The 13,316-nt window shown below is 45.5% G+C and overlaps 1 protein-coding gene across 2 annotated transcripts; it reads left to right on the forward strand.

Moving 5' to 3' along the window:
* Positions 1-2: 2 nt before the first annotated feature.
* TEX52 (testis expressed 52) lies at positions 3-6,094 on the forward strand. Of its 2 annotated transcripts, none has more exons than XR_005654139.1 (3): positions 3-562; positions 1,680-2,916; positions 4,926-4,994. XR_005654139.1 is itself a non-coding variant. In XM_039869158.1 (3 exons), the coding sequence occupies exons 1-3, from the start codon at positions 311-313 to the stop codon at positions 5,218-5,220; spliced, it is 1,098 nt and encodes a 365-aa protein (XP_039725092.1). In that variant the 5' UTR covers positions 3-310; the 3' UTR covers positions 5,221-6,094. The 2 variants fall into 2 exon arrangements, 1 of the variants encoding a protein (XP_039725092.1); XM_039869158.1 differs by having other exon boundaries at positions 1,680-2,230; positions 4,926-6,094.
* The last annotated feature ends 7,222 nt before the right edge of the window (positions 6,095-13,316 follow it).

A 13,316-nucleotide genomic window follows, 5' to 3' on the forward strand; every position in this document is an offset into this window, starting at 1 on the left:
TGACTGGAGAGTGCAAGGGGCTTTAGCAGGGCCATCTCCCACGTCTTGCACAGGCACAGCCTTTCTAACATAGAAACTGGCAGCTTTTCCAGTGCTGTACCTGCATAGCCGGTCCCCAGTAAGGGAAAGGCCTACATAGGGGCAGACCTCAGAACATTAGCAAAGGATGGGCCCACTTACAGGTGCCTCATGACCACCTCTGCCCACAACCCAAGACCTGGAAGCCAAGCTGCTCTGCTTTACTCCCCAGGCCTTTCCTGGCAAGTGTCCAGAAACAGATCCTGTTACCATCATTTGCAGTCAGAAACTTATGAGTCCCATCTCCTGGCTGTCTCACCTGAAGCTATCAGGGGCCCAAGGGACTGATGAGCCCTCCTCCCTGCGTCACCACCCAGGAAGCATCGCCATAGCAACCCTGGCAGCAAACAATGCTGCCAGTAAGGTCTTCCCTACAAAGCTGCCCCTCCTGGCAATCAGGCCCAGAAGAAGAATGGCCTGTAACCGAGGAAGATCACTCAGAGGGCAGAATGATCCATCCCATACCAGAAAACCTTTCCTGCAGGTAGGGGGCAGGGCCCCATCTCGGAGGCTAGTGGCTGTTCCACTGGGGCGGGCGGTGGAGGCTGGGGGAGGTGGGGGGGAACCATGCTTTCTCCAGGACGGCAGATCAGGCCCATGAACTCTCCTCCACTGTCTTCTTCTCTTAGTCTTATGATACCGTGAACATAGAGCTTAGAACAGAGGAGAAGAGATGCTTGGTTATATCATCTTATAGGCCCTCCTACTGGGTGGTCACAAAGAAATGACTGAGGTGATTGGGCCCAAGAAACAGGTGAGTTTTGGGAACCAGAAAAGTCCTAGGAGTGGACTGAAGGGAGAGGCATTTCCGAAGAGCATAATATTAGTAGTGCAGACTGATGGTCGAAGTCCCAGCTCTGCCACTTACTCTCTTGGCACTCCGGGTGAGTTATTTATCCTTGGCATGTCTTGCTTTTTGCATCTTTGGGATGGGGACCATAACACCACCTGCCCATAGGATTATGAGGGCTAAATGACACGTGGATAAGTATTTAGCACAGTGTCAATACATATTAACTACTGTTTATTTCCTGGGGGGTAGGGTGCAGAAAAGGGGAGGGACCAACATTCTAGATGCTTTCTATACTTGCTTGCATTTTAATGAGAAGTGAAGGCAACACACCAACGACAGAGAAACAAGTAATAGGAAGAGTCCAGGGTAGAAAAATACCCAGGCCCCATTCTCTGAAGAAAGATGTCCCTCTACACTTTGCTTTATGAGGGGTGTTTTCTCTCAGGATTTCCTCAGGCCCTCTTAGGAGCACTAGTTCCTGAGCAGGAATGTGAGGGCACCAGAATAGAGAGGAAGTGTTTAAATAAGGAGTGAAGAGTGGAGGAATTCTCCTTGAGGAAAGTGGGTGGGAAATCAAACCAAAATCTAATTGATGGAAAGGGCACAAAAGATGAGAAGTCCATGAGAATAATACAGAATAGTCATAACTTCTGACTGGCAGGGTGGAACGCGGACATGGCTCCCTGCCGAGCTGTCAGTTTCCTGATGAGAATCCTGGGTCTGGAGGAGGCTGGCAGCTTGTTCCTCTGCGGCTCCTCCTGGGAAGGAGAGGCAGAGTGCCCACCAGAGTCCCTTCGTCTCTCCGTAGATGTTCCAGGCCAGCGAGTCCCTTCCGGCACACCACACGCGGGCTCAGCGTGAGTTCCTCCTCCCCAGTAAGCCTTGGGAATTGCCTGGCTTCACCCGGCAAGCCTACCACCAGCTGGCCCTGAAGCTGCCACCCCGCACAGACACGAAGTCCAGGGTGCACCAACAACTAATCCACCCTTGGAAGGGGGCAACCGAGCACACCTGGGGATTTCACACATGGCTTGATGTGGGGCGCTTGCCAGCCACCTTTCCCACCAGGCCCGACAGGCCCTATGACAGCAATGTCTGGCGCTGGCTGACGAACTCCAGGGCCCACTGCCGACCCCCAGCAGAACCTCTCATCCCCCCTCCCTCCTGGATGGGTCGAAACAGCCTTCTGACCTTCATCAGCTATACTCCTATCTTCTTGGATGCGAATAGGAAGAACCAGGCGATTTTCAGTATAGTGAAGGAACTAAGAGAAGTGGAGAAACTCAAGCTGAGGAGTGAAGCAAGGGCACCTCCTCTAGACACCAGTGGCAACATCCTGCCCCCAAAGAACTTCAAGAAGTAAGAGGCGCTCCTTCCTCAGTGAGCTGACCCACCAAGCAGTGTTCAGGTGACCCCTCCCTCTCTCTGCTTCCTTTTTCTGATATCTAATTTGGTACTCTAACCTTTCTACCCCTAGTCACCTGAAAACTAAACTCCCCTTCTGAATGTAGCTGGAGGCAAGGGAAGGACAGCCAGGGGAGGGCCTCCATTATTTCCATAAAACTAGAGGGATACAAGTTTATATACTTAACACCTGCTAGGCCCTGGGAATACTGAGAAATGTCATTCAGTCACTGCCCTCCAGGAGCTTAAGGAAGGCAGATATCTACATACTTGGAAGTAGAACTATCAATGCAAGACCAGGTGCTAAGAGCCCAAAGAGTGACACAGAGGATGAGTGTTGTAAGGATGTCAGTTATTAATGGAAAGAGCTGAGAGCTGGAGTCAGAGGCTTGGGTTAAAATCCAGACTGCATCACTTTGGCAAATTGCTTAGTTTTTCCAGACTCAATTCCATTGTTGATAAAATGGGGATGGTAAACACCAATGGGTGAAGATGAAGTGGGTTAATGAGTAAGTGAAAGCAGGAAACAAACAAACAAACAAAAAAAACAGATGTTATTACAGAAATTCAGAAGGGAGAGAGAAGGATTGCTGTGGGCTGGAGCGTCCCCCCGAGCAAGAAAACGGATGAAGACTGGAAAGGTAGGGATTCTTCAGAAAGGCAAAAAGAAGGAGCTAGAAGACTGACATGTGAGCAGAGATAGGAATGTGAAAAAAGCTATTCGAGAACCCTGCAGCTCTCCCCTCGCTGCTCGTCGTGGGAACTCACAGATATTGCCATACTGGGTCCAGTCCAGGCACTGAGCATAAGTGGCCGGAAAGGGGGAGAGAAGTAAGGACGGAATGTCAATCCCAAGGGCATTAACAGAAGTATCGAGGGTTCTTGGAGGGCGAGGCTGTGGAGATATGTAATCTTAAAAAAAAAAAAATGCCAACAGTTGGCATTTTTGAGATTTTGAGAGAAAATTATTCAGGACCTTGGCTTCTCTCTACCATCGCTACAATGAAGATCATTGATGGCTAATATGTGCCAACGCTAGGTGTGCAAAAATGAAGGAGATTTAGATCGTTCCTCAAAAAAAAAACTCAGTCAAATGATAGTGCCAGATGTTGTTCTAATCACTCTAGTTATATTATTTAATCTTCCTACTATTTCTGAATGGATACTATTATTATCAACCCTATTTTACAGATGAGGCATCTGAAACACAGACAGGTCAACTATCTGCTCATATTCACACAGCCAGTGAGTGACAGCGCCAGGCTTTGAACGGAGGGAGCTCGGCTCCAGAGCTGCATTCTTACTCTCCTCTTGTTTGGTTGGGGAATCAGACAAGTTCACAGCCACTTCCAATATAATGTTCTGTAAAGGCAGCACAAGAAAAATGCAATTAGCCATAAAAAGAGCTCAGCACAGTACCTAGCATACAGTAAATGGTGTGTGACGGCAGAAGCAGCGTGGTCTCTGGAGTCAAGCACGTCTAGGTTAGACTCTGCGTAGCTCCACTGCAAACTTGCTATATACAGCCTTAACTTTTTTAAACTCTTTGAGCCTCACTTCCCTCAAGTATGTATTAGAGATGTACCTGGTTCCATGCAGGGTTGTTAGAAGTTTCAAAGGCATGGGTCTCAAAGTGTTGTTGTTCACAGAGGAGGAGGTATTTGAGTGGACTTTGGAGGATGTGTACAAGTTCTCCAGGTGGGAACAAGAAAGAGTGATGAAAGCAAAGGCCCACGCAGCCCTGTCATTCCTTGTGAGCAGCTCTGTAAGGGGTTAAATTAAATTGTTAAACTTGTTTAATTTAATTTAATTTAATTTAATTTAATTTAATTTAATTTAATTTAATTTGTTTAAGTTCTTAGACAAGGTCTAAGCCTCAAGATGCATGTGATCTTGCTGGAAAACAGAACATTTACCTATAAACCCAGCTGTTCCCAACCCTAGTAGTACATTAGAATCACTTGAGCCTCTGTAGAAAAATGTTGAAGTTTGAGCTCCACTTGGGAGATTCTAGCTTACTTGGGCTGGGGAGCAGCCTGGGAGCTATTATTTTGGAAAAGCTGAGGGTGATTCTGATGTGCAGCCAGGCCAGAGAACCACTGGTATGAAACAAAGACAGCAAACAGATGGATATCTGCCGAACTAGGTGCAAAGCATGTTGAGCCACAGGAAATTTGCTGCTATTCAACTATGGTTTTTAAAAAGTCAGTTCCCCACTGTGGAACCTAATGCTACAGGCCTGTAGAAGAGGGAGTCAACAGACCAGGTGTCAGAAGGCAGCAGGTCAGAGCAGGAAGGGCTCTTGGATAGCATCCTGTTCACAAGGGGTGAGAAGAGCACTTGTGCTGAGTTCGCTCTTCCCGCTGGCATTGTGTTAGTGAAGGAGGTGGCACTTGAAGGATAGTTGGAATCTGGATAATGATATTATAAACACAATTATTTCAGCCTAATGCCATACACACATGGAGAGTGCAGGCCATTTGGAATAGATCAATATGCGATTAGGGAAAGAGATGGAAGGGATTCCCTACAGCCCAATCGCTCACTAGCTTGTGGAAGGTAGCATCACGCTTTCCCTTCTCACCCCTTCCACCATGCCTGTTCTCTCCTTTGACCTCCCTGTTCTCTTCACACCCCTTCCCCCCAACAGGTACCGACACGTCTCGGCTGGTGGAAGGTTTGAACCCTCTGGCCTCCAGCTCCTGCCCAACCCACTTCCCAATGATTTTGCCAGGAGCTGGCCCTGCCCAAACCCTCTGCCTCATTACCAGGAGAAGGTGCTAAAGCTGGCCTTGCTGCCCAGTGCACCCCTGAGCCAGGACCTTGTGAGGAATTACCAAATCCTGATAGAGGACCGGATTGCCTTGCCCCTCCACTATCTCTCCAAGGCACAACCCAGCAGAACCTTAGTGAGGAAGAGAAAGAGAAGACCTGGCCACACCTAGAAAACCTTCCAGATGGGTGAGGACCATGGCGGGCACACAGACTTTCAGGCTCATGTGTTCTCAACTAAGTGCCTTCAGCACGAAGCCTTTGGGGGGACTGAAGGACTCTAGCTTTTGCAGAATACAGCCTCTCAACCATCCCCCCAACTTCGAGCCACCTCTGTAGCCCAGGCTCCTCAAGACTCTACTGAAATCTAATCGTTATCTGTCTTCCTTGGAGAGCTCTTTCATAGCAGGTGGGATGCCTGCAGGGTGGGTAGAGCAGAGAGAGAAGAGGGGGATTCAGTTCCTAGGGACAGAAAGAGGAGTAGGAAGGAAGAAGGTGTGTATATTGGCGGTGGGGGGGAGGGAGGTGGCGTTGCTCAGGGGTAAGGGTGCTGTAAAAAATGTGGGTAAGAAGAATTTACCTCTACTCACATAGCACATTTGAATAAGACTGGGATTGGTCAAGGTACAGGAAGCTTCTTAAGCAAAAATAACCTCAATTCCAACCCTCCCTGGACCATTTGATGTCTGGGCAAATACCAGAAGCAACTCTGCTGGGTTGCAGGTCCCACGAAGGGCTGTGGGGAGCAGAGGCCAGGCCAAGGCTACTGCCGGAGAATGGAAGAGTCAGATCTGAGAAAGCTGACCCGGCCTCCAAGGAGGAACAGGAGTAGAGTGAAGTAGAGTCAAGGTAAAGGTCAGCGTGGTCCCTCCAGAGCATTACCTTAGCGCCTTGGGCCTGAGCAGCAGTTGACCCCAGATGCCTCAGCTTTTACGATGAGGTGCCAGGGATAAGTGGCCTAAAGTGGAGGCAGGCAAATCACACTGGTCAGAAAGGTGCTTACCTTTGCTGAAGTAGAGATTGGGTCAGGAGAGCCTAAAAGAGGCCCAGTGGAGGTGGCAGAGAGGAGGTGGCTGGAGAGGGAGCTTCTTGTTCCAGTCGCACCCCAAGTTGGTGATCTTCCTTAGCAAGGCTTCTCCTGGCCTTCTACCCCACTCCCTCTTTGTCTCTACTTTTCTCAAGCCTTGCAGGCACCTGGGAATCAAAACAGTACCAGGGGTCTAGCCCTAGTTAACCGCTAAGCAGCTTTGTGACCTTTGGGAAGGTTATTATTATTCCCTCAGGCTTTTAGTTTTCTCATTTGCACAGTGGGAACCACTAGAGTATAAATAAAATCATATCAGTTAAGTACGTGTAACATTTCTGGTACATTGTAGACCCTCCATAAATGAAGCTAGGAACCATTATTCTTAGAATAAAATAATAAATGGATGGAGTATTATTCATTCATAGAAAAGAATGAAGTATTGATCCATGCTACAATGTAGACGAACCTTGAAAACATCATGCTGAGTGAGAGACACCAGAAAAAGCCTCATGTGTGATTCCATTTATATGAAATATCTAGAATAGGCAAATCTATAAAGACAGAAGGTAAACTGATAGTTGCCAGGTGATGAGGGAGGGGAGAATGGAAACTGTTTAATGGATTCAGGGTTTACTTCTGGGGTGATGAAAATATTTTGGAACTAGATAGAAGTGAAGGTTGTATAACAACATGAATGAACAAAATGCCACTGAATCATATACTTTAAATGGTAAATTTGATGTGAATTTCACCTCAATGAAAAACAATTATAATAAACAGAACAAATAGAAAAAGTTTCCAAATGTCCTTATTGTTACAAATCTATAATTCTATTCAATGGCCCTCTTTGCCACCTCTCTCCATGGTGTGCGTGTGGGGTTAGTGGGGAGGACCAGAGCCAGGGGCGCAGGAGGATTTCCTGAGTTCTCCAGGGAATCGCTGGGGCTCAGGATGTATCCATTCTCCCCACTCTGGATTAGGAATGCTGGTGGAAAGGAGGCAGTCTTTTTACCTACATGTTAGGAGGTCCTGACATGTCAGAGCTGGGCAGGCCATTAGAAGACAAGTCGCACCCGCTCAATGTTTAGATGGTAAACTGAGGCCCAGGGAGAAGTGACTTGCTCCAGGCCACAAAGTCAGACTACCCCTGGCCTCCTAGTGGTAGAACAGGAGGCACAGGGCTGGGAGCTAGGACTCCAGGGTCTGTGTTGTCATCCTGCTTCTCAGGCTGGATGACACTTCCACAGTGAGAGGCGCAAGGGATACTTAGAGGGTTGATATCAAGATTTGGGAGGGCAGAAAGAAGGAGGCCATTGGACTTTTTCAGAGAAAGCTGCCTACACTCTGGCCTGCGGCTAGGGAAAAGCAGAACGGTAAGCTGCACTTACACAGACTCCCTGCCTTGGCAGACCCAGACCATCAGAGGGACATCCACACCATCCACCCCTTTCCTGCTCTGCTCTCTGGACACCAGCTGCCTTCTTGCTGGCAGGAGGACTACAATATTATCAGGGGGCCCTCTTGTCTAGTGGCCAGCCAGACATGTGGAAGCAAGACTCCTGAAATTCCTGAACTCCGGTAGGCCCTGGAGACCTGGGGGACAGCAATAGCACATCCACACGTCCTCCTGGGCCTGGGGACTTTTGTAATGTCCAGCTCAGCCTGTCATCAACGATGAACACCACTGCTCATCCATACCCTCCCAACATACCTAATGAATATAGAGTTCTTGAAAGCCTTTTGTGAGGTGTAGTTGGGGATCCCTATAACCTGGGTCTGCCTTAATGACCCGTTCTCTCACCATAACTTCTAAGAGTAGATTTGAGAGGGAAACGGGTGGACATCCCTCCCTCACATATACCCCGCATGCCACTCCACAGAACATCCTAGATTCTGCTGAATGCCACAAGCTTCAGAGACCCCAATTAATCCCAGTACAGAGGCCTTCAGAGCCACTTCTGGGTCAACACCTCCCCTTCCACAACCTCTCTTTCCCTATACCTGGGGTTGGTCTCATGAGCTGGGTTGCTGAATTGCTGGGGTCCTAAAGAATAGTTGGGGATAAGTGAGTGTTGGAAGCTACGGGGACTGGAAACCCCTGAGGGGTGCCAGCCACTTTGTCAATCATGATCTTCAGTCTTTCTTCTTCACCTGGCTGCCATGCCTCAAAAAGCCCCATCGCCCTCCTTGAGATGGCAAATCAGAGCTAAGATCATCTCTCCAGCCTGCCTTAAACTTACTTCCCACCTTTCCTAGGACATTTTCGCCTCTCGTTTCTACTCATGGCTGACTTGCTTGCTTAAGCCCTTTGTCTTCATGCTTCTCATCCACCTTTGAGCCCTTTTCTAGTTGTACTGTCCACTGAGCCATATACAGGTATTCTTTTCATTATACCTTGTAAGTAATTGCTGCTGCCTATTATTATATTTAGTGGTTTCTGTGGCTATTCATATGGTTGTTCATCTCTGGTTAGTCTCCAGCCAACACATTCTTTGCAGGTCCCAGGACAGACCCTCCCAAATGCTACATGCTTGTAAGATAATGCTGGTACTTCTTGCCATTGTTCTTATTCTAAGGTAGAAGTTTCGATGTGGCTTCTCTTAGCCCACTGTCATTTTCACTGGTTGTTCACTGAATACAGACACTAGGTATCAATGACATAGTTCCTAGGTAACAGTCAGTGACCACTTAAGCACGGGAAAGTAGAGGTCATGTGCAGGGGTACAAAGGGCAGGCCCACAGCTTAGGTAAAGAGAAAGAAAAAAAAAATGGAGGAAGATTAAAACAGGAATTAAAGATCAACACAGGAGGGAAGAAGAGAAATGCTGAAGCCAGAGGAAAGGTGAAACAGGAGTGTCTGTCAGAGCTTAAAATTCCAGAATATTTGGAAGGAGTTGGGAAACTTTGCCAGATTCTCTGACGGTACCTGCAGAATAAAGACGAGGGTACAGAGCCCAGGGGATGAGAGGAACTGGCAAATAATGGAGGATGAGTAGAAAGGGTGATTGCCCTTGAGCGAGTGCCTATGGCATCTGCTGGATTCTGTGATTGAAAAAATCGGGTGGGGAGCTCAACAAGCTGTTCCAATGTCTCATCGCCTGAGTAGCTGGGGAAACAGTGGTGTGTTTCTTCCTGTATGTCCTGTTGAATGATTCGTTCAACAAATTTTGTGTAAGAGGAGAAAGAGACAACAAACAAACAAACACAAAAACTCTACCCTGATAAAGCCTAGGATCTAGTCGGAAGATGGACAAGTGAAAATTTAAAATAGTGTGAGAAATAATGCAACTGGATATTTGATCTAGTTGTACTATGAGAGCAAAGGGGAGTGACGTCTAAGTCAGAGTGTGTGTGTGCGTGTGGAAGCATACACATGTATTATATGTATGTATGGTTCCCAAATAACAGCAGATATTTACTCAACACTTACTACGTGCTACACAATGTTTTGAGAGCTTTTCATGAATCAACCCTTTTAATCTTTCACAAAGAATGAGGTAGGTTCCATTATGATCTCCATCTTAGAGATGAGAAAACTCTTAACCCTTTTGCTATTCTGCTTTTCATTTAAACTTCACAGCAATTCCACAAATTACACGTACTTTCAGTTTTACAGATGAGGAAGTAGATTCCAAAATTTAAGCACTTCACCCAAAGACAGCCAGTTAGTAAATAACTGAGTTGGAATACTTGACCAAGGTTGTCTGAGTTTAATAGCCTGTGTGTTAAGTCTTTACCATCCTATAGTAGAAAAAAAAAAATCTAGTGGCAAATATAAAAAGTTGCCTTAGCCTGGCAGTCTTTGGAAGATTTACCTTTGGGGGTGGAGGTAAGGTGATAAATTTTCAAAACTGGCACAGACCTCCTGGAACCCTTGCTGGACCAGAGAATTCTGGAAAATGGCTTCATTCCTGTCTTTAGCAGATCCGACAGGGCCAGGGGAAAGTCTGAAATAGAACTGCTTGCCCTTAACCCTCCCTGGGCTCAAGGGAGTTGTTTGTCTAGCTTTGAATAACCCATTCTGTGAAGAATATTCTGGGAATTTCCTTATGTGGCAGGGCATTTGACTGGATGATCTCACTGTGCCAAATGAATTCTCTTTCCCATCCTACCATCAGAGATAAGAATTGGCACTATTCAGCCTTGAGGATGAATATTAAAAAGAAAAGGTATAAAGATTTTTAAAGACATGAAAGATTATATCAGGAAGGTGGGAACTAGTTCATCTGCATGTCTACTGTGGCCTGACAAGAAGGAGAGATTCTGAATATAGCTATAGGGATTTAGATTAGCTAAAAGAAGAACTTCCTGATACCTTGAAGAGATGCTAGAGTAGATTATATCAGGTTTGAGGAAAGAAGCTGTGAATCTATTTACAAAGGTGCTGTCTAATAGAAATGTAGTGGAGCCATATATGTAACTTTAAATTTTTTATGTACCATATTAAAAAAGTAAAAACAAGTTAATTTTTATATTTTATTTAACCCAAAAGATCCAAAATATCAACAAAATAATGTAATCAGTGTAAAAATGAGATATTTCACATTGTTTTTTGTATTGTTTTCAAAATCCAGTGTATCTTACAGCACATCTCAATTCAGACAAACCACATGTCAAGTGCTTGATAACTGTATGTGGCTAGTGGCTACCATGTTGGTTAGCACCAGTTTAGAATTGCTAATGACTGTTAGACACCCAGTGGCAAATACAAGGTGTAGTCTGGTTTTATCTAAAGGCAGAAAGTTCTCTAGAAAACCTGAGGGCCTATGAAAGTGAAGTTCAAGGAAAACTTACCTTTTGGAGCCCTCTCAGCCTTTCTCATTGCAAGAAATATAAAGACCCATTGCCCCCCGGCAATTCTTAGAACCCACTCAGCAGTGTTCTGTGTTCTCTTTCAGTAGGGAGAACCCTGACTCCCTCAAGTCTGTCAGATTTAGTGTTTTAGGGGGTGTTAACCCAGGTGGGAAGAGCACTGTGCTCAGAAGAACACGGAAAAGCATTCCATCCTGAGGTAGACAGGTAGCTCCATTCTCTCCACCGCAGGAGACAACGCTCCTTATCCCAGTCTGTCTTGCATGGTGAATGACTGGTCATGACAGGCAGCGGGAGCCAGGTCAGACAGAGGGGATGGAGAGGATCAAATCTACCCTCTGTCTGGAGTGCAGTATAAGACATAAGCGCTATCCTGGCCTAGGATATCTTACCTGCACTATTTCGAGTTCTCTATCTGCGACACACTTCTCCAGGTACCTGCACGGCCCTGTCCCTCACCTTGTTCTCATCCCTGTATGATGCCATCATTTGCTTTCTAAGAGCCACCCACCCAGCCCCATTACTCCCTTTCTTTTCACCCAGTTTTATTTTTCTTCAGTATTTACCACTGCCTGACATTATAAATTTAGTTGTTCATCGTTTGCTTTCCCCATTAGAATGTGAACTGCATGAAGGCAGAGACTTCATCTGGTTCACCACTGTACACTCAGGGTCTAGCTCCAAGTCTGATGCATAGTAGGTCCTCAATAAATATTTTTTGACGGAATTCATTCTAAAAGGAAAACTTGTTATAATTCAGAAGAGAACCAATGCAGTGAGGGAGCCATATTGTACTTCCATTTTTTCTCATAAAATTTCTGAATTTGGATCTATTCACTTCAACATCTACATGAATCACAAGATGAAATAAGTGTGAGAAATTACAGATACTTTCCAAGTGTCTTAGAAAGGAAAACTTCTGCTTCCTCTGTTCTTTACAATCCAGAATGGTTTAATCTACTTTAATAGTGTTCCTGGAAGTTTTCTCCCTCTAATCATTAGAGCTCAATGTAGTTATTCTTTGTGAATGAATTCGTTTGGTGAATTCTATAACCATTCAGTTAAAAAATAATGAGGGGCAGGAATCGAGGTGAATTATGGGTAAAGACAGACAACCCAGCTAAGGTTATGAACTGGCCTCAGAACATTCCCTGGCATTCTCCACTATCCTATCAAAGGGGTTTCTTTAGCCCCTGAGATACAACAGCTCAGAACTTTGTATTACCAGAACATTCCCATTTGCACTACAACTTGGATAAAGAACAAATTTACAAAAGAAGAAACCAAGGAACACAAAAAGGCAAAAAAGAGTCTCCTTACCCCCGAATCTCACCCCAAGATGGTGAGATAGATAGTAAGATGGTATGAGTTTACACCAAGAACACAGGGGCCAACTCAGCTCCTTTTCCACAGCTACATTCCAGAGAATGACATTTCCTGAGTACGAGTGCTTCTTAGGGCCAGGCAACAAAGGCCTTATCAAATAGATTGGAGAAGAGGAGCTGATGTCCCAAACCTCACCCCATTGAAAACCTAAACTCTAGACCTACGGGCACCTGAGTCCTGAGACATCCCATCCAAGTTGTCAGGTTGACCCAAGGCAACTCTGCTAAGTGCCCTAGAGTCATCTTACTTTTGTTTGCTGATAGCATTACTCCTCCAAAAAATGAATGAATAAAGGACTCTTGAAGATGTCGAAGAATTTTCAAACCTGAGGGATAAATTGCTGAGAATAAAGTTGAAGAAGATATCTTTCAGCATTGGGTCCCACCCAGCATCATAGTATGCAGGTTACTCACTGATCATCCAGTTAATCCTCTGGAAACAACCCCAGGAACCTAGCTCAGCATGTCAGTAGATCTTCTTCTACCTTCATCCTAGGCAAATGTGTGGTGGTGACAGGGGTTAAGGCATGGAAGAGAGGTAGAATATTCCACTAAAACCGTGTCTGATAGAAGCCAGGATCTGGTGGGTCAGAGCTTGATAATGGAATCATAGTAAAGCTTGGTTTTCATTTTATGTTTATCATCTTCATCGGTATTCTCCTTTTGGCATAGTGGAAACTGAGCAGGACTTGGGAGGTAGAACACGAGGGTTTGATTCCTGGCTCTGCCACCCAATAACTGAATCTTGGGTAAGTTTTCTAAGTCTTTTTTTTTTTTTTTAAGGTTATTTTTATCTTTATTTATTTTTTTAAATATTTCAGAACCTGAGGTTTTTTTTTTTAAGTTTATTGAGGTAACATTGGTTAATGCAATTATATAATTTTCAGGTATACATTATAATTTGACATCTATATAGTCTATTGCGGGATTACCACCCAGAGTCCAGCTTCCTTCCTTCAGCTACCATATATTTGATCCCCTTTACCCACTTCACCCTCCCCTAACCCTCTTATATTTGACCGCCTTTACCCTGTCTACCTCTTCC

The sequence above is a fragment of the Pteropus medius genome, unplaced genomic scaffold, assembly GCF_902729225.1.
Source record: "Pteropus medius unplaced genomic scaffold, Ma_sr-lr_union100, whole genome shotgun sequence".
Classification (NCBI taxonomy): Eukaryota; Metazoa; Chordata; class Mammalia; order Chiroptera; family Pteropodidae; genus Pteropus; species Pteropus medius.

What these genes read in the sequence shown, in the direction of transcription:
- TEX52 (XM_039869158.1), top strand. Translation starts at nt 311, where the DNA reads ATGAGTCCCATCTCCTGGCTGTCTCACCTGAAGCTATCAGGGGCCCAA. An exon ending in CCAGAAAACCTTTCCTGCAG is followed by an intron (nt 563 to 1,679) that starts GTAGGGGGCAGG and finishes GTCTCTCCGTAG; the next exon opens with ATGTTCCAGGCCAGCGAGTC. An exon ending in CCCCCAAAGAACTTCAAGAA is followed by an intron (nt 2,231 to 4,925) that starts GTAAGAGGCGCT and finishes TCCCCCCAACAG; the next exon opens with GTACCGACACGTCTCGGCTG.